The following is a 20,625-nucleotide window of genomic DNA, read 5'->3' as shown; positions in this document are numbered from 1 at the left end:
GCTTGCATATTTGGCACTCTTCAACCAACACTCTAACTGGCACCCAAATATCTCCCACAGCATTGTATCAAGTGTTTACACTGCAGACGGGGGCTCCAGGTGCCAGGAGACCCTGGAAGGCCTTCTGCATCATCCAAGAGGTAGCCTTGGGGAGCAGCAGCTTAGAATGTTTGAGTTTTATTGCTCATTGTATAATTATTTGAAAAATCAGTAAATTCTGTTAAACTGAACATTTTATTACCCAGAAGAACTTGGCCAAGCAAGACACAACAAATGGATGACTCCTATTATGAAGAAGAGTTTTCTTTGGGGAATTTTACAAATGCTTTTAAGTCATTAATGAATCACTAGTGAAAGAAGCAAATCATAAATGCTTTTTGAATGGCCTAAGGGTTAGCACCTCCCTAAAATGTCAGCAGCTGATTCCCTGATCCTCAGCATGTATAGGCTTGCTGTTAGTGCACTCACATAGCTCAGGCTATTTAAACGATTAAGAGATGCAGCACATGCAATTCTAGACAGCGACTCAGTGTAACCTAAGTGACCAGGATCAGAGATACTTACTATTCAAGAATCAAAATACATTATATGGTATAAGAACTAAAATTTTGTCCAAATGTTTTCTCCAACAGTGGTATATTAGTTAGAAATATTAGCTTTTACTTTGTAGAAGAAATCTTTAATTGATTTCATAATTTACCTTCTGTTTTAAAAAGTAAACTATTAGTGGGCTGAGTTTGCCCCTCTGGTCCTTCACAAATGTCTATCTTGTACTTTTCTTATATTATTTTTAACTTTATTAAATATTATTACTTGGGTCATAAGCAATTATAGCAAGATATAAATTTATAAAGTGACACATTTTCAATACCAACCATCTCTATCACCTTATTCCATAATAGCACATTCCATCAAATTAAACTCCAAGATTTCCCACATTTGTTTTGAATTCTATATGTATGGCTTATGAATAGCAATTTTGATGAATTCCAGCTGGTTTAAATATGCAGGCAGACCCTTTATAACAGAATCCTTTCAATTCTTATTGTATTCAATAAGGCCTATTTTAAGTGGGCCACCTGGTAGGATAAAGCACTAATAATTCTCCACAGAAAAAAAAAGAAAAACAAATCACCCTGCTAAACTTAAGACCATCTTCCCCAACTACGTTACTATTACATACCTAATATAAGTGAGAAGTAGTTCTAATCTTCTGGAAAAGTTGAATTAAAGTTTTAACAATCTAGCCACCCTATGAACTACTAAATTACTCATTTACCTATTATAATGACATTAAAATAATTTCCACCATTTGTGTGCGTTGCCTGGTTTCACAAACCTATCATACACATTTCAGTCTCCCCCTCCATTCCCCACACCCTCCTGTTTCCATCCAGCTGGAATACATCAAGGGTGCAGAAGCCAAGGCAAATGTTGACCCCACCCTCCTCCATCCATTTTAAGGCACCTTCAAAGCCAGAGTACTGATCTAGCTCAGTTTCACCAGCAAAGCCAGCCATCCTGCTATTTAAGACACCAGTTTGGGGTTTTTATAACTACACATTAACATGAGAGCTTTGATTTTTGGTCAAAAACTTCAGCTGCACTGAGTTTCATCAGACTGTCTTCCCCTTTCTGCAGAAGAGTCCTCATTATTAAATCTTCATCATCTTTGCTCTCAGTGTTGCTCTCTTTCCTTATAATAACAACCTCTCCGAACTGTCCAATAACCAGCCCTGAGGAACATAATATTTCCCTTCCGAAAGGTCAAAAATGAATAGCCATGATGGTAGTCCAAGCTCTGTTTTCTCTGACATTTGCACACCCTCTGTCATTTGTGCACCGTCACAGACATTGGTCATTTCAAAGTGCACAGAAACACTCTCGCCAAGGCACATGAGGGAGGGGAGCGGGGGCTGGAGAGAGAGGAGCTGCAGTAGGACAAAGAACTTACTTTGTTGTTCCCCTGTGCATGTAGCCGCAAGGAAAAAGAAACAAAAAAGAAATATGTTAAACATAAATTTATTTTAAAATCATGAGGTTTTTCATGCTAGAGCAAAATCCAAACAAATAACTTAGCTATTCACTGACATCCCATTCATACACATACAGAGCCCAAAGCTCATGGACAAGTCAGAGATTCTGCTTATATTAAATGAAATCATACATTTATAACAGTAGAAAATTATGACAGAGATTTCCCCCTTGCTTTCTACTTGAAATACTTGAAGTATGGGAACCTGGCCAAAAAGCATTGGTTTGAATTGGTAATAAGTGAACTGTTAGCATGAAAGGCAAAGTATTTAGTATGTCAGCTTGCCCTTTCCTGACAGCCCCTCCTCCAACGTGCCAAGCAGTGGAAAATTTCATCAGCCAATGCATTTTTAAACAAACACTGCATCCTTGGTTTCAAAGGTGAGGGAAAAGAAATGAGTAGAGGAAAAGAGTGGGTGGCTCTGGGGAGACAGGGTAAGCAGACCAAGTTACGACCTCCATCTGTACCATTCCTTTACTTTGTAAATTATGACTTTTGTCTTGGGTTGGCATGGGAAGCGAAAACTGTATAGTGGGGATGCAGCCAAAATAAACACTGGTCCACATTCAAGAAAATGGGTCTGGAAAGGTTAGTCACAAAAATGTAGTCATTTCTAAAAGGGACACTCTGGATAGAGACACAGAGAGCCGCCAGCCACAGGCGGCAGGCAAATGGCTCTCCTGTTTCAAACTGGAGCTGCAGGAGTATGATTTATATCAAACAATTTAACTCACATATGGCTTAAAAAAATAAAACGGTGATTCATTACTCCCAGGGCAGCCCGAGTCCTCGTAAGGTCAGATCCTGTGAGGGAGACGTGATGGGATATGGGCAGGGAACAGATCTGAACTCTTCTCACAAGGGGCCCAGAAGGAATTTCTCTCTCCGCTGAGATGCAGAGTGGAAGAGAGCTGCAAGTGAAGTGTGTGCATCTGTGGAGGAGCCTGAGCACGGGTGGAGTAACAGGTTGAGCTGGAGATCTGGCATTTAGTTTTAAGAGAGGAAGTGTGTGCGGGGAAGTAATACATACAAAAATTTTCTGGAGAGCAGTAAGGGAACCATCACAGTAGAGTGTATTTTCTGGAAAACAACGCCAATTGGTGACTGGGGAAATGTCTAATTCAAGGACCATCGAGGCTATCATATTTAATAAAAGCATAAATTTAAAGACACTGGTAAAATAGTGTAGAGAAGCTTCTTGACATTGTGAGTTGCCGTGATATAACCATTAACATCACTGGCTTATGTGAAACATAAATAACAGTACAAGAATGAATGAAATCGGGGGAAAAAGAGTCTTTTGTAAAAGAATATGCCAGTGGTTCAATAAGGCAATAAAGATCCCCAAAGAGAATTTTATCAGGAGTAAAATATTTTTTAGAGAATAATGGGACCTTGGTTCTCCAAAGAAGTGCAGTATTGCTGAAAATACCTCAAACAGATGGGGTTTATTGCATTCCACAGCAGTGCAGCTTTTGATCTACCAAATAAGTTTCAGGAGTTCAACCAAGTATTTTTGCACATTAGGGAACGACTGGCTTCCCTGCTCGGTGGCAGATGGTTCTGTTTGTAGTGGCAACAGTGATGTCACAGAGTAGGGGGCCTTAATCCTTAAATATGAGAAACATACAAGTGGAGGACGTGGTGTGGCTTTGCGATTTCTTGTTTCCTTCAATCATTTCCCAATTGTCTATTCTGAGAGAGGCATAACAGTCATGACTGGTGAACTGTAAATTCTCTATAATTCCTCCACCACTCTGTATGGCAGCATTTATATTTAGAAAGTACCTCCACTGAAGAAAAACTAAACTCTTCAAAATTGGTCATGGAGCTGCTCTAATTTCTGTGGGAAGCACTGTTGGATAAGCTAAGAATAAAGTTATGTACAGCTGGACTAACATGGGCATTTTCTGTCTTGTACAAAAGACTGCTGAGTAAATGCATGGGAGTGGTCATCACCATATTAATAAATATTTATGGGGGTCTGTGTCCATCCCTCTTCTCCCCTATTTGTCATTTGCCACAGAGAAAAGTTCAGTTGCAGAGTCTATCCAAAAGGACTTTCTGATGTCCCCAAAAGATTTAATTATGCGATGGTTTCAACCTCCAAGGCAGTCCTTAAAAGCATGAATTATGACTGGGAGAGTCCTGGGAGAGTCCTGAATTCAGAGGTATAGTGAAGTTCCAGGGTGCTTCACTTTCTACTGTCATTTTTCATCTCTTAAATCATATACTAGAGGGGAGGACCATCTATGTAGATAGCTAAAAAAACCCTTGTGAAAGTTCTGAGGTATATGACAACAAATATACAAAATTGAATTTGCACCAAATTTATTTCAGGGCATGCACAGATTTGCAAGCTGCTTTTTTCGGATAGCCAGTCAACAAGCAGCTAAGGGTAGGCTTGTGGATTCTCACTTACCCTGACAGCCTCTATGGCTCACTCCTGACTAACTGATCGAGACTTTGAGGCCAGCCTGTCCACAGGGCAGCAATTTGGTATCCTGAGACAACAGTTGGGGAAATTCTCCCCAGATCTCACTGATAGTTTCCAAAGAAAAGGGAACTACTAAACTGAGAATTACACCTTCATGGACACATTAATGATAGTCAATCACAATAATAAAGGCTACATGGCATTGAATGCTTTCATCCAGTTGCAGGGACTGAGCTAGATGTGATGTGCAACAGTATTCATTTAGTCCCATAAAATCACTCAGAGGAAGAGATTATTATTTTGTGTTTAAAAAAGAATAAACAACTAGAGAGTGAAGTAAGTCGCCTGAGCCACACTGCACATAAACGGAAGGGTCGGGATTCCAACGCGAGTGGATTTGACTTAAAGTCTACTTAACTTCAATGCACACAGAATGTTCCAAAGAATTTGGAATTCCTTCATGTTTATATATAAATTAAGTCATACTGTGAGCTGACAAAACTGTGTCAGAAAAATCAGTCATATGTTATACCACATTCTTTAGATATTTAATTAAATTTGCACTTATTTGTGTTCACACTTAGAGGAAAAATTTATGTACATGTGTCATAAAATAATATTTAAAAAGTTTTTAAATTATGACCTGCCTAGCTATTGATACACACACACACACACACACACACACACACACACACACACACACATTTTTGATGCTCCTTAACCTTGAGGGGGAAATGGTGCAGAGCAAGAAAGGGAATAAAGTTTTGGGTAGAGAGGTCAGTTATAAACTTAGCAGAGGAACTCAGTTTCAGGGGGACTCGGTTTCAGTCCCCACTCCTGTTTCAACTTTCTCCAAATCCTTGAGGGAATATCTCATCAGTAAAAAACAAAACCAGAAAACTATTAATTAATTCCATTAGAAGCATCTTTACTTTGAAACTGTGTAAAATCCCACACACTTATTTAACAATTTTATACTGACTATAATTTCAATTTAATGGCCAAAGGAAATAGAAATAAAAAATAAAATTCTGCCTAATCCAAATTCAGATTTAAATATATTTAAAAAATATTCTGGCTGCTCAGAAAGCTCAGGTGATGGTAGAGTGCCAGAGTTGTGGCTCAGAGATGTTATGTCTAAGTTCACTGAGTAAGTCAGTGGCATAGTGGGAAACAAAATTCAGGACTCCTCATTTCCATTTTAGGGCCACATACTATTACAATATAATGCTCAGATAAGAAGTCTACATTTAGCATTAGATCCAGAAAGTTTAAGGGAATGAAGGTAATTAGAAAATGCACATGGGAATATAGTTGGGCTGTTGTACTTTATATAGATATCCACTATAGTTTTTTTAATCACACCGTAGAGTGGTTATTTATTTGCATCTCTCTCTCCACAAGACTTGGAATTCCTATAAAGTAAGAATTGCCTCCTTTTTAATCTTTGAATCTTTAGAGTCCACAATAATAGTGATAGATGAAGCGAAGGAAGGAAGTGGGAGAAGATGGTGGAAGGGAAGGAAAGAAAGAAGAAAAATTTGTAGAAAACTCCAAGAGAAATGACCTAAGAGACAGAAGGAACAAGGTAGCAGAAAACTGTGATATGAGTGACATAAAAACTGTCCACCACGTGGACACGATAGAAAAAGATATGATGAGGATAAACATGTTATAAAAAAGTATGCAACCTTAGTTTGGACAAAAAATTATCCAAAACGTCAATTCATTCAAATTTGGGTTATAGCTATCTATCTAAATGAGGCCAAACTTATACAATTTAGAAAAATGACCTATGTAGATTTTTTTCCAGTTAAAATAGAGATGTCTCATGTAGAGTTAAAATAGAGATGTATCATGTAGAAAGCAGAACTTTATCTAGATTCATATCCATGTATGACACATAAATGTTTCATTATTAGGGTAGGGATTGACTGATTTGCTGTTGACTCAATGGTTTATTGATACAAAAACAAAAACACCAGAAGTCCTAAAATTTTACTTAGAAAGAGACATCTGTTATTAGGTTACTCTGACTTCTTCATCAAATCTTTCTCAATTAGGAATAACTCTACCTAAAAGTATCGCTTCCCCCAAACCTAAGAGTGTTCACGAAATGCAATGTTTAGATAAGCATTCTACTTAGATTGCTTTCAGTAGTTAGCTTCCATTTAAACATCTGAAAGTCAAGCAATAGTGTAATATAACCTGCAGAACTACATGGTGCATAAGAAATGCAAATATTGTTTATGATGAAAACTGAGAAAAGTGATGCTCATGGCACACTGACAAGTTTAATTTCCTGTCATGTCTTTGGCATGTAGTAAAAAGCCCCTTTGTCTTGATTTTCCAAGCAACTGTACTAAATGTATGTTAATAAGCAAATAAAAATGATGTGAAAAGAATCAAAACAGTTTGTGTAGGACAACTCTAGATTTGCTTCAAATTGAGCAGCCTAATAAGGATAAATAGCAAATATCTCATTGAGCATCTTCTTTTGTGTAGAGCTATGGATACATGAAAATTCAGATTTATAAAAAGAGTTCACAGAGGGATGGGTAATTTTGCTTTTCCAAGACAGTTTTTTGCTCACAAGAGATGCATTACATAATTTTTTTTAAATGGCAAACTTGTGTAGTGCATTTAAAATAAGTTTAGTTGACAAAATTATGATGTAAGAAAACATTTTCACAAACATTACAGTTCCTTGGAAGGAACACACACACACACACACACACACACACACACACACACACAACACACTGACATTTTATATAACCAAATGTATTTGGAAGACAAAAAATATCATAAAGTATTTACAATCTCATTGGGCTGTATTATAAATATCCACAATGTTTTAACGCTCTTCTACTTGCTTAAGTAAGTAGTCTGTGATGAAAATAATAATTATTATCATCATCATCATTATAAATAAAAATAGAGTGCTTACTTGTGTTTAACCTGTCCAGTGCTTTCCCTGCATTATCTCATTTAATCCTGTCAACCACGCTGTAGCAGACTCTCGTTATCTCCATTTTAGATGTGGGAATCTTGAAAGATAAAAGGGCTAGGAAACCTTCCCAAGATCTCACAGCTTTTATGTGAGCCTCAGGAATTTCAGTCTATGTAGTTTGATGCTAATGACTGTGATTTAACCCATAGGCTGTGCTGGTTCTCGTAACAATCCAGCCATGACAATCTTTTAAAAATATAAATCTTATCATGTCACTAACTGGCTTGAAACCCTCCAATGGCTTCCCATCTCACCCAGAATAAAACTCAAATGCTGGCTGCCTCCTTCAAGGCCTACATAATCTGGCTACTGACCACTTTTGGAAATCATCAACTACTTTTGTTCTCCTTCATTGTGTCTAGACACTCTGACTTTTTTTGCTGCTCTTCTAAGACACTGAGCTGGCTTTGTACTTGTTAGCCCTCTGCCATGAACACTCTCCATCAGATGTTCATATTATTTATTCCCTGCTCCTTTCAGGAGCCTACTCAAATGTCAACTCTTCAAAGGGGTCTTCCCTAATCACCTTACTAAAATAAAGCTCACTTGCCCCTCATTCTCACTATCTGTCCCTTTAATTTAATTTTTTATAGAACTTATCACCCTAACAATCACACTCTACAATTATACTGTATCCATTCAATTATTTAACATCTGTTCCTTGGTGGGGCAGGACCTCACCATTCACCTCTGCATCACTAGTGCCTGGAAAGGTAGCTGGCAAAAACCACGTGCTCAACAGGCTTTTGTGGAATGAATGAATAAAACATTACATATATGTGCATTTTAAATATAAAATGTTTAATATAGAAATTAAACACACGACCATAAATGGATAGGAAAGAGTAATAAGTAATGATTAGAATTAACAACAAAAATAGAAGTGGTACAGAAGATACCTCTGTACTGCATATCACCTGGAAAGAGTCTGGTTTCACCTCATTTGGAAGGCACAGGGTGTGTCATGGGGGTTCACTGTTTTAGGTGTTAACCAGACAAGTGGAGGTTGAGATAGGGTTAAGAGGTCTACATGAGAACTAAAATAACAGCAACAAAGAGAATGTTTTGGCACAAATCCTCTATCCTTTACCCCTGGAACTTTGGAACTTTGTTAAATTCCAGTGTAACCTCAGGGATATGGTCAGGTCTGAAATCCACCCCGAGATGATTCAATTGTCCCACAATATGCTCATATCTCAGACGTTCCCTTGAGAAGACTCCATCCCTATTTGGGGCCTAGAGATAACCCAACTTATACATGGTCAGTCCTATAAACTAATCTACAGCCAATCTAAGCACCACAAAGGTCAAGCTGGAGTAAATCCTTAAAGCCCAGTCTCATTGCTTAACTTCTGGGGGGAACCTGGATAGTACAATGTCTCGGGGGTAGCAAGTAAGCAGTGAGAGCCACTCATCTGCAGAGTCTGTTTAATGGTGTGTGTACATATGTTGGGTGGGAATTCTGAAGTTTAAATCCAGACTAGTCTGTGTAATATTACATTTTCCAAAGAACACAAATAGAAGGTCTGTTTATTAACTTGAATGAGAGAAGTGTCTCTAAGACCCTTGAAGTATATTAATAAAGATAAGTGGGAATAACTTATCTTTATTAATATAGCAATGTAATTTTTTTGTTCTTTTATATTCACAATGACATTAACCAGAGTTTAATTTTGGATATATGTACTACAGACGTAATGAAAGGAGGTAGATTTTTATAAAAATAAGTACATTTTAAAGAATACTAAATAGTGTTATGATTGATGATATATATACTATGACTATATGAAGAATGTTATAAACTGCTTATATGAATACTATAGAATAGTATACTGTAGAACAGCATATAAAGGAAAATAAAATTTTAAATTTAAACAAAGAAACTCTCTTGCTTTGAGATTACATATATTATGTTTTATGGCAAAGTTGGGCATTTTCTTTAAAAATATACTGATAAACTTCTTATAATAGAAATCTAATGGATAAAAACATATAAGCAAAGTAGCAGTTAAAACTATGGCAAATTAATTAAGTCAAATAAGAACTAGCTTCTCCAGCATATAGTATGTAGAATTATGCTTTCTTAAACATGGTTAATAATTTAAAAATAAGAGATATATCCAACTTACTAAAGATTTATCTGGATAAACCCCAGCTCTTAGTAGAGATGCCTTCCAGCTGTCTACATCCTCCTGTGAATCACATGCCAGCTCGAGAAAGCGATAGTCTTTGTATACATTCCTGGAGTCAAAAAAAAATCATGCTTTTAGTTTTGAACCAAATTCAAAATGATATTATATCCCTGCAGATGATGATACAAATGACAGTCCAAATGAAGAGTTCTCTGACAGTCACTGAAGAAAAACAAAAACAATCTATTGCATTTAAAATAATTAGCAAATTCCTATATGTATGTATTATACAATTTAAAAACCCTCACATTAAAGAATTTAGAGTTATCTGTACTGCTGAGCAATAAGAAGGGAAGGAAATAACAAATGTTCTCAGTATGACACACTGAGTGCCAACTGACAGGGAGTTGTTCTGGGGGGAATGGATTTGCTATTGTCTAGTAATCAGATCAATTTTTGAAACTAATTTACAAATCTAAATGGCTCATAAAACTTCAAAATTATGGCAATAATCTCAAAAAACTAAAATATTACGCTGGATTCAAATCACAAATGCTCATCAATGTTGTGAAAAGGAAAGAACATTAACTAATATTTAACAGAGTAAAGTGCCTGTGAAGTGCATATTGACAACTGGACAATACTATAATTTTATATTTCCTTTCTTAATAATAAAATAATACACAAGATGTAATAATACCCATTTAGAATAATTTAGAAACTAGATAAAAGTATAAAAATGGATACAATCAACCATTTTCTACTATTTACAGGTAAACCTATTTCTTTATATTCTTTTGTTCTATGCATTTTTCCACAGTTGAGTTTCTCTCTCTTTCTCACTCTCTCTCTCTCTAACAAGTTTGTGTTCTTTTCACTTACTATTGTATCATGGTCATATACTTATGCTATTACATCTGCATAAACATCAAATTATAATGTTATAATATTCATTAATATAAATGTATGATTATTTACTTGACCTCCTCCTAATATTAGATAAGTAATTTACTTTATTTGCAATCATAAATAATGCTCAAATAAATATTTTTATCCATAAGCCTTTGTCTTTCTACTTTAATTTACTACTATTATTTTCTGAGGATAGATTCTTACAGATAGAGTTACAGAATCAAAGTTATAATCATTTTTGAAGACAATGATACACGTTCCAATCATCTTTCCAGAAAAGATAATCCAATTTAGACAGATACTAGCAGTGTACAAGATTAACAATCTTTTTCTCTTCTTTATCTTTTCCAAGGTGTTCTCATTCATGGCTAAGATTTCAATTTACACCTAACTCAGATGGCTTATATATTTACATCCCCTGTCCAGACCTGCCCGACTCCTACTGCTTATTGACTTCTCCACTTGAGTATCTCAAAGGCACTGTGACATGGATGACCGAATTGGTGATTTCAAACTTGATGTTCCCATTTCATGCAGCATCAGTGTAATGATGATACTGTGGAGGTACCTTAGACATCTTCCACACTCTCATATACCTCCTTACATTTTACCACTTAAAAGTGTACTTCCTGTATATTGACCATCATGTTATTATCATCTCTCTTTTGGATTATTACAACATCTCTTTAGTCTTGCAGCATCACACGACCACTTTAAATTTGCTCTCTACACGGAATCCTTATTATCTTCTGAAAATGTGAATCAGATATTCACATAAACATACCTGGTTATACCAGTTAAAACCCCTGGTATAAAACACTGCAATACTACATGTTTTTAGGAAAAGACCACCCTCACTATGATGGCCTACAAAGCCCTGCACAGTCTGGCCCAACATTACCTTACTCTCTAGCTTCTTTTCATACTCTGTTCTCCCTTGATTTTTAAGCCACACTGGCCTTTTATTTCTTCATATATGCCATGCTTACTCCCGAAGGCTTTGAATATACTGCTCTCTCTGTCTGCAGCTATCTGTCCTTCCCTCATCACACAGTTAACTCCTGTGCCTTCCCACATTCATGGGACCAGTCCACTTAAAGTACCCAGCAGTTGCACGGGTGCCACAATGAACAAAGGAAAATAAAAGGACACCCAAAGAGGTCTAACAGCCAGAGAGACAAAGAATAAAGAAGGCAATCAGAGCAGTCTATCAACAAAAGAGAAAGGTTGGGGGTAGCAAAAGAATAATGAGTATTTGAAGAGGTACAAAAGGGCATTAGAAAAGACTTATAGAACTAAGAAAAATAAGATTTTTAAGTTAATATATTGAGTAGATAAGTTGAAGGAAAGGATGATCAATCTTGAGATTAGAATTAGTAGATGTTAAGATCCAGTAGGAGAATTAGAAAAATATAAAGAGAGAAGTGTGGAGGAAAGACCCAGAACATCTAACCTGTAAATAATAGGAGTTCCAGAAAAAGAAAAGGAAGATGGGAGGAGAAAAATAATTATAAAAAAGAAACTTTTTTAAAAAAGAAACGTGAGCTTCCCTGGTGGCGCAGTGGTTGAGAGTCCACCTGCCGATCCAGGGGACACGGGTTCGTGCCCCGGTCCGGGAAGATCCCACATACCACGGAGTGGCTGGGCCCGTAAGCCATGGCTGCTGAGCCTGCGCGTCCGGAGCCTGTGCTCCACAACGGGAGAGGCCACAACAGTGAGAGGCCCGCGTGCCGCAAAAAAAAAAAAAAAAAAAAAAGAAACGTATCCTGATTTTCATAAAGATCCAAATCTTTACATTGAAAGTGCTATTTCAGGTAGAATTGATGAGAAAAATTAACACATACACACACGCTAGTATAAATCTTGAGCTCTGAGATAAAGAAAAGTCTTCTGTAAACAAAGAGAAAGTTGCTTACAAAGGAAAAAGAATTAGACTGGCCCTGGACTGAACATTCAAAAAGGTAGAAGGCAATGAAATAGTATTCATGGATTCTTAAGAGGACTTCAGACTCAGAGTCCCACATCCAGCCAGGTTATCACCATATACCCAATCTGAGGGAGATGCTAAGGCAGTATTAGGATTACAACAACACTGAATGAACCTGCAGAGAGTGTTCAAGGGTGAAGAAAAACTAAGAGAAGAGAAAACAGTGGTGAGCAACAAAATTTGTCGTATCCATAGAGTCAAATCAAAATAAATAATGATAGATCATCTAAGAATTGCAATATAAGGACTAAATAAGAAGTCTTAAAGAAGAAGAGACACATTGCAACAGAAATTCAAATAGTCTAAAACTCAGGGGAGGGTGGAAGGAAAAAAAGATGCTCACAAGTTCTCCTCTGATGGGTACAGGAGTGAAGAGTAGGGAAGCAAAGGGATCCCAGAGTTCTCATATTGTTGGAAGAAGTGGGCGAGGAGAGAAGTAGGAGAAGAAAGTGTCTTGGGAGAGAAATATTTGATAATTTGCCTCATGGAATAATAGGGTTATGTACTGATGAGTGTAAATACTAATAAAATAAAAAGTACAGAACTCCCAAATTAAAAAAGAAAAATTAAAGAAAATTAATAGCCTCTTGATCAAATCAACAAAAAATTAAGAAAAGAAACAACAAAATAAAATAGGAAATTTTAACAATAGGAATAAAATCAAGTATATTAATTATTAAATTAATAAAAGTGAACTGAATTCTCTCAGCTAAACAGTTAATTTAGGTTATAAAAATAAAACCCAGTTATATGTTATTTGCAAAAATAAAGGAACAGGTAAAGATATATCAGATGAACACAAAACAAAGAAATAAAAATGCATGAATGGCAATATTAATATAGACAAGATACAATTTAAAAGTACTGAACAGGATAAACAATTTAAAAGCACTAAATAGAACAAATAGAAATATTATATAATGATACAAAGTACAATTTATGAAGACTGGAAAATACTTATAAACCTGTTTGCACCAAATAATATAATAGACAAGTAAATGAAGCAAATGTTACTTTAAAATGTAGGATAAACTTGACATAACTATTGCATATAATTAATTAAAATATAAATATGGAAAGTTTTTAATATGGCATTTTCCAAATTAGATATAGTGGACAAAAAATAAGTAAGCACATACGAGAAATAAATAGTACAACAGATAAAGTAAATTTAATAGATTCCCTTATCGCTTAAATAGAAGATAAAGATGTTTTCATCATCAACAAACCATTTACAAAAATCTGTCATATACCTGGATCTGCACACATACATAATATCAGCTTTAAGAAATTTTAAAAAAGAGAGATTTTATGAATCCCATTCTTTGGTCACAAAACAAAAAAAAAGAAAAAGAAAAAATGAATTTCTAAAAAAAAGACTCAAAAAGAAAATAAAAAGCAAGCACACTCCTCGATAATCCTTGTATTATAGAAGAAACCAAAACAAAATTGTAAATTATTTAGAAAGCAAAAAATATATATATAAACACATCATATCCAACCGGTGGAGCACAGCAAAGGCTGTAGGAAAACTTATGGCTTTAAATATGTTCATCATTTAGAGAAAAAATAAAAAAAGTTAATATTCATCTATAGAAAGTATTAAATTAGGATAAAAAAACAAAATAAGCCAAGAAAGGAAGTTAACATAGATTAAAGCCAAAACTAATGAAATAGGAAATATTAAGATAACATAAAGGATAAAGACATCCATGAGTATTTTCCCTTTAGTAATAGATAATAAATTTATAATCCTAATTAGGGGAGAAAACAAAAGTATACAAGATCACAAATGAGAAAGGATAGAATACATACCCACAAATATATAGGAGATTGAGAAAATTACAATCAAATACTTTATGCAATCTTATGTCAAAACTAAGAACCTAGAGGTAATTAATAATATCCTAAAAAATATAAATCAACAAAATTAACTCAGAAAGAATTGGAAAACCCAAGTTGCTTTTACAAGACACTGCTAGTATTAAGATACTTACTTAAAAGACTAACACTGACTGCAAGACAAATATACAAAAATCATGGAGGGACCTTCAAAATGGCGGAGGAGTAAGCCGTGGAGAGCACCTTCCTCCCCACAAATACATCAGAAATACATGAACATGTGGAACAACTCCTACAGAACACCTACTGAACGCTGGCAGAAGACCTCAGACTTCCCAAAAGGCAAGAAACTCCCCACGTACCTGGGTAGGACAAAAGAAAAAAGAAAAAACAGAGACAAAAGAATAGGGACAGGACCTGCACCACAGGGAGGGAGCTGTGAAGGAGGAAAGGTGTCCACACACTAGGAAGCCCCTTCGCGGGCGGAGACTGGGGGTGGCAGAGTGGGGAGCTTTGGAGCCGCGGAGGAGAGCGCAGCAACAGGGGTGCGGGGGACAAAGCGGAGAGATTCCAGCACAGAGGAGTGGTGCCGACCAGCACTCACCAGCCCGAGAGGCTTGTCTGCTCACCTGTTGGGACGGGCGTGGGGCTGGGAGCTGAAGCTCGAAGGGCTTCAGAGGTCAGAATGGCCATCATCAAAAAATCTACAAACAATAAATGCTGGAGAGGGTCTGGAGAAAAGGGAACCCTCTTGCAGTGCTGGTGGGAATGTAAATTGATACAGCCACTATGGAGAACAGTATGGAGGTTCCTTAAAACTAAAAATAGAATTACTATACGACTCAGCAATCCCACTACTGGGCACATACCCTGAGAAAACCATAATTCAAAAAGAGTCGTGTACCACAATGTTCATTGCAGTTCTATTTACAATAGCCAGGACATGGAAGCAACCTAAGTGTCCTTCAACAGATGAATGGCTAAAGAAGATGTGGCACATATATACAATGGAATATTAGCCATAAAAAGAAACGAAACTGAGTTATTTGTAGTGAGATGGATGGACCTAGAGACTGTCATACAGAGTGAAGTAAGTCAGAAAGAGTAAAACAAATACCGTATGCTAACACATATATATGGAATCAAAAAAAAAAAAAAAAGGTTCTGAAGAACCTAGGGGCAGGACAGGAATAAAGACACAGATGTAGAGAATGGACTTGAGGACACAGGGAGGGGGAAGGGTAAGCTGGGACAAAGTGAGAGAGTGGCATGGACATATATACACTACCAAATGTGAAATAGCTAGCTAGTGTGAAGCAGCCACATAGCACAGGGAGATCAGCTCTGTGCTTTGTGTCCACCTAGAAGGGTAGGATAGGGAGGGTGGGAGGCAGACGCAAGACGGAGAAGATATGGGGATGTATGTATATGTATAGCTGATTCACTTTGTTATACAGCAGAAACTAACACACCATTGTAAAGCAATTATACTCCAATAAAGATGTTAAAAAAATACAAATCAATGACTTTCCTCAATACACCCAATAACTGAAATGGAAAAAATACTCCATTCACACTAGGAGAAAGGCTATAAAATACATAAAAATAGAACACCTACTGAATGCTGGCAGAAGACCCCAGACCTCCCAAAAGGCAAGAAACTCCCCACATACCTGGGTAGGGCAAAGCGGAGAGATTCCCGCACAGAGGATTGGTGCCGAGCGGCACTCACCAGCCCGAGAGGCTTGTCTGCTCGCCCGCCACGGCGGGCGGCGCTGGAAGCTGAGGCTCGGGCTTCGGTCAGAGCGCAGGGAAAGGACTGGGGCTGGCGGCGAGAACTCAGCCTGAAGGGGGCTAATGTGCCACAGCTAGCCGGCAGGGAGTCCGGGAAAACTCTGGAGCTGCCGAAGAGGCAAGAGACTTTTTCTTCCCTCTTGGTTTCCTGGTGCGCGAGGAGAGGGGATTAAGAGCGCTGCTTAAAGGGGCTCCACAGACGGGCGCGAGTCACGACTGAAAGCGCGGAGCCCAGTGACGGGCGTGGGACGCTGGGGCTGCTGCTGCCGCCGCCAAGAAGCCTGTGTGCGAACGCAGGTCACTGTCCACACCGCCCTTCCGGGAGCCTGTGCAGCCCGCCACTGCCGGGGTCCCGGGATCCAGGGGCGGCTTCCCTGGGAGAACGCACGGCGCGCCTCGGGCTGGTACAACGTCACGCCGAACTCTGCCGCTGCAGGCTCGCCCCGCACTCCGTGCCCCTCCCTCCCGCCCGGCCTGAGTGAGCCAGAGCCCCCGAAGAGGCTGCTCCTTTAACCCTGTCCTGTCTGAGCGAAGAACAGACGCCCTCCGGCGACCTACACGCAGAGGCGGGGCCAAATCCAAAGCTGAGACCCAGGAACTGTGAGAACAAAGAAGAGAAAGGGAAACCTCTCCCAGCAGCCTCAGAAGCAGCGGATTAAAGCTCCACAATCAACTTGATGTACCCTGCATCTGTGGAATACATGAATAGACAACAAATCATCCCAAATTGAGGAGCCAGGAGTCAGTGCTGTGCCTCTGAGGTGGGAGAGCCAACTTCAGGACACTGGTCCACAAGAGACCTCCCAGCTCCACATAATATCAAACGGCGAAAATCTTCCAGAGATCTCCATCTCAACACCAGCACCCAGCTTCACTCAACGACCAGCAAGCTAAAGTGCTGGACACCCTATGCCAAACAACTAGCAAGACAGGAACACAACGCCACCCATTAGCAGAGAGGTGGCCTAAAATCATAAAAAGTCCGCAGACACCCCAAAACACACCACCAGACGTGGACCTGCCCACCAGAAAGACAAGATCCAGCCTCATCCACCAGAACACAGGCACTAGTACCCTCAACCAGGAAGCCTACACAACCCACTAAACCAACCTTAGCCACTGGGGACAGACACCAAAAACAACGGGAACTACGAACCTGCAGCCTGCTAAAAGGAGACCCCAAACACAGTAACATAAGCAAAATGAGAAGACAGAAAAACACACAGCAGGAGAAGGAGCAAGATAAAAACCCACCAGACCTAACAAATGAAGAGGTAATAGGCAGTCTACCTGAAAAAGAATTCAGAATAATGATGGTAAAGATGATCCAAGATTCTATTTCCCAGATCCAAAATCTTGGAAATAGAATAGACAAAATGCAAGAAACAGTTAACAAGGACCGAGAAGAACTAAAGATGAATCAAGCATCGATTAAAAAACACAATAAATGAAATAAAAAATACTCTAGATGGGATCAATAGCAGAATAAATGAGGCAGAAGAACGGATAAGTGAGGTGGAAGATAAAATAGTGGAAATAACTGATGCACAGCAAAATAAAGAAAAAAGAATGAAAAGAACAGAGGACAGTCTCAGAGACCTCTGGGACAACATTAAACGCACCAATGTTCGAATTATAGGGGTTCCAGAAGAAGAAGAGAAAAAGAAAGGGACTGAGAAAATATTTGAAGAGATTATAGTTGAAAACTTCCTTAATATGGGAAAGGAAATAGTTAATCAAGTCCAGGGGGCACAGAGAGTCCCATACAGAATAAATCCAAGGAGAAATATGCCAAGACACATATTAATCAAACTGTCAAAAATTAAACACAAAGAAATCATATTAAAAGCAGCAAGGCAAAAACAACAAATAACACACAAGGGAATCCCCATCAGGATAACAGCTGATCTCTCAGCAGAAACTCTACAAGCCAGGAGGGAGTGGCAGGACATAATTAAAGTGATGAAAGAGAAAAACCTGCAACCAAGATTACTCTACCCAGCAAGGATCTCATTCAGATTTGATGGAGAAACTAAAACGTTTACAGACAAGCAAAAGCTGAGAGTTCAGCACCACCAAACCAGCTTTACAACAAATGCTAAAGGAACTTCTCTAGGCAAGAAACACAACAGAAGGAAACGACCTACAATAACGAACCCAAAACAATTAAGAAAATGGGAATAGGAACATACATATCGATAATTAACTTAAATGTAAATGGATTAAATGCTCCCACCAAAAGACACAGATTGGCTGAATGGATACAAAAACAAGACCCATATATATGCTGTCTACAAGAGAACCACTTCAGACCTAGAGACACATACAGACTGAAAGTTAAGGGATGGAAAAAGATATTCCATGCAAATGGAAACCAAAAGAAAGCTGGAGTAGCAATTCTCATATCAGACAAAATAGACTTTAAAATAAAGACTACTAGAAGAGACAAAGAAGGACACTACATAATGATCAAGGGATCGATCCAAGAAGAAGATATAACAATTGTAAATATTTATGCACCCAACATAGGAGCACCTCAATACATAAGGCAAATACTAACAGCCATAAAAGAAGAAATCGACAGTAACACAATCATAGTAGGGGACTTTAACACCCCACTTTCACCAATGGACAGATCATCCAAAATGAAAATAAATAAGGAAACACAAGCTTTAAATGATACGTTAAACAAGATGGACTTAATTGATATTTATAGGACATTCCATCCAAAAACAACAAAATACACATTTTTCTCAAGTGCTCATGGAACATTCTCCAGGATAGATCATATCTTGGGTCACAAATCAAGCCTTGGTAAATTTAAGAAAATTGAAATTGTATCAAGTATCTTTTCTGACCACAATGCTATGAGACTAGATATCAATTACAGGAAAAGAGCTGTAAAAATTACAAACACATGGAGGCTAAACAATACAATACTTAATAACGAAGTGATAACTGAAGAAATCAAAGAGGAAATTAAAAAATACCTAGAAACAAATGACAATGGGGACACGACGACCCAAAACCTATGGGATGCAGCAAAAGCAGTTCTAAGAGGGAAGTTTATAGCAATACAATCCCACCTTAAGAAACAGGAAACATCTCGAATAAACAACCTAACCTTGCACCTAAAGCAATTAGAGAAAGAAGAACAAAAACATCCCAAAGTTAGCAGAAGGAAAGAAATCATAAAAATCAGATCAGAAATAAATGAAAAAGAAATGAAGGAAATGATAGCAAAGATCAGTAAAACTAAAAGCTGGTTCTTTGAGAAGATAAACAAAATTGATAAACCATTAGCCAGACTCATCAAGAAAAAAAGAGAGAAGACTCAAATCAATAGAATTAGAAATGAAAAAGGAGAAGTAACAACTGACACTGCAGAAATACAAAAGATCATGAGAGATTACTACAAGCAACTCTATGCCAATAAATTGGACAACCTGGAAGAAATGGACAAATTCTTAGAAATGCACAACTTGCCAAGACTGAATCAGGAAGAAATAGAAAATATGAAAAGACCAATCACAAGCACTGAAATTGAAACTGTGATAAAAAATCTTCCAACAAACAAAAGCCCAGGACCAGATGGCTTCACATGTGAATTCTATCAAGCATTTAGAGAAGAGCTAACACCTATCCTTCTCAAACTCTTCCAAAATATAGCAGAGGGGGGAACACTCCCAAACTCATTCTACGAGACCACCATCACCTTGATACCAAAACCAGACAAGGATGTCACAAAGAAAGAAAACTACAGGCCAATATCACTGATGAATATAGATGCAAAAATCCTCAACAAAATACTAGCAAACAGAATCCAACAGCACATTAAAAGGATCATACACCATGATCAAGTGGGGTTTATTCCAGGAATGCAAGGATTCTTCAATATACGCAAATCAATCAACGTGATACACCATATTAACAAATTGAAGGAGAAAAACCATATGATCATCTCAATAGATGCAGACAAAGCTTTTGACAAAATTCAACACCCATTTATGATAAAAACCCTGCAGAAAGTAGGCATAGAGGGAACTTTCCTCAACATAATAAAGGCCATATATGACAAACCCACAGCCAGCATCATCTTCAATGGTGAAAAACTGAAACCATTTCCACTAAGATCAGGAACAAGACAAGGTTGCCCACTCTCACCACTCTTATTCAACATAGTTTTGGAAGTTTTAGCCACAGCAATCAGAGAAGAAGAGGAAATAAAAGGAATCCAAATCGGAAAAGAAGAAGTAAAGCTGTCACTGTTTGCAGATGACATGATACTATACATAGAGAATCCTAAAGATGCTACCAGAAAACTACTAGAGCTAATCAATGAATTTGGTAAAGTTGCAGGATACAAAATTAATGCACAGAAATCTCTGGCATTCCTATAGACTAATGATGAAAAATCTGAAAGTGATATCAAGGAAACACTCCCATTTACCATTGCAACAAAAAGAATAAAAT

General features: G+C 37.7%; 1 protein-coding gene across 10 annotated transcripts in view; it reads right to left on the bottom strand.

Moving 5' to 3' along the window:
* DNM3 (dynamin 3) overlaps positions 1–20,625 on the bottom strand; it is a 596,153-nt gene that overhangs the window by 91,737 nt on the left and 483,791 nt on the right. For all 10 annotated transcript variants that reach the window (XR_014014161.1, XR_014014162.1, XR_014014163.1 and 7 more), the window contains one exon: positions 9,615–9,726. Coding sequence is in view for 7 of the 10 variants with exons in the window: in XM_081221443.1 (XP_081077569.1) it covers positions 9,615–9,726 (112 nt within the window). In the remaining 3 variants the exon portion in view is untranslated. The remainder of the gene's footprint in view (positions 1–9,614; positions 9,727–20,625) is intronic.

The sequence above is a fragment of the Mesoplodon bidens genome (assembly GCF_964165515.1).
Source record: "Mesoplodon bidens genome assembly, chromosome: 2".
Classification (NCBI taxonomy): Eukaryota; Metazoa; Chordata; class Mammalia; order Artiodactyla; family Ziphiidae; genus Mesoplodon; species Mesoplodon bidens.
The sequence above is the reverse complement of the archived record's forward strand: the minus strand, read 5'-3'. Positions and strand labels throughout refer to the sequence as shown.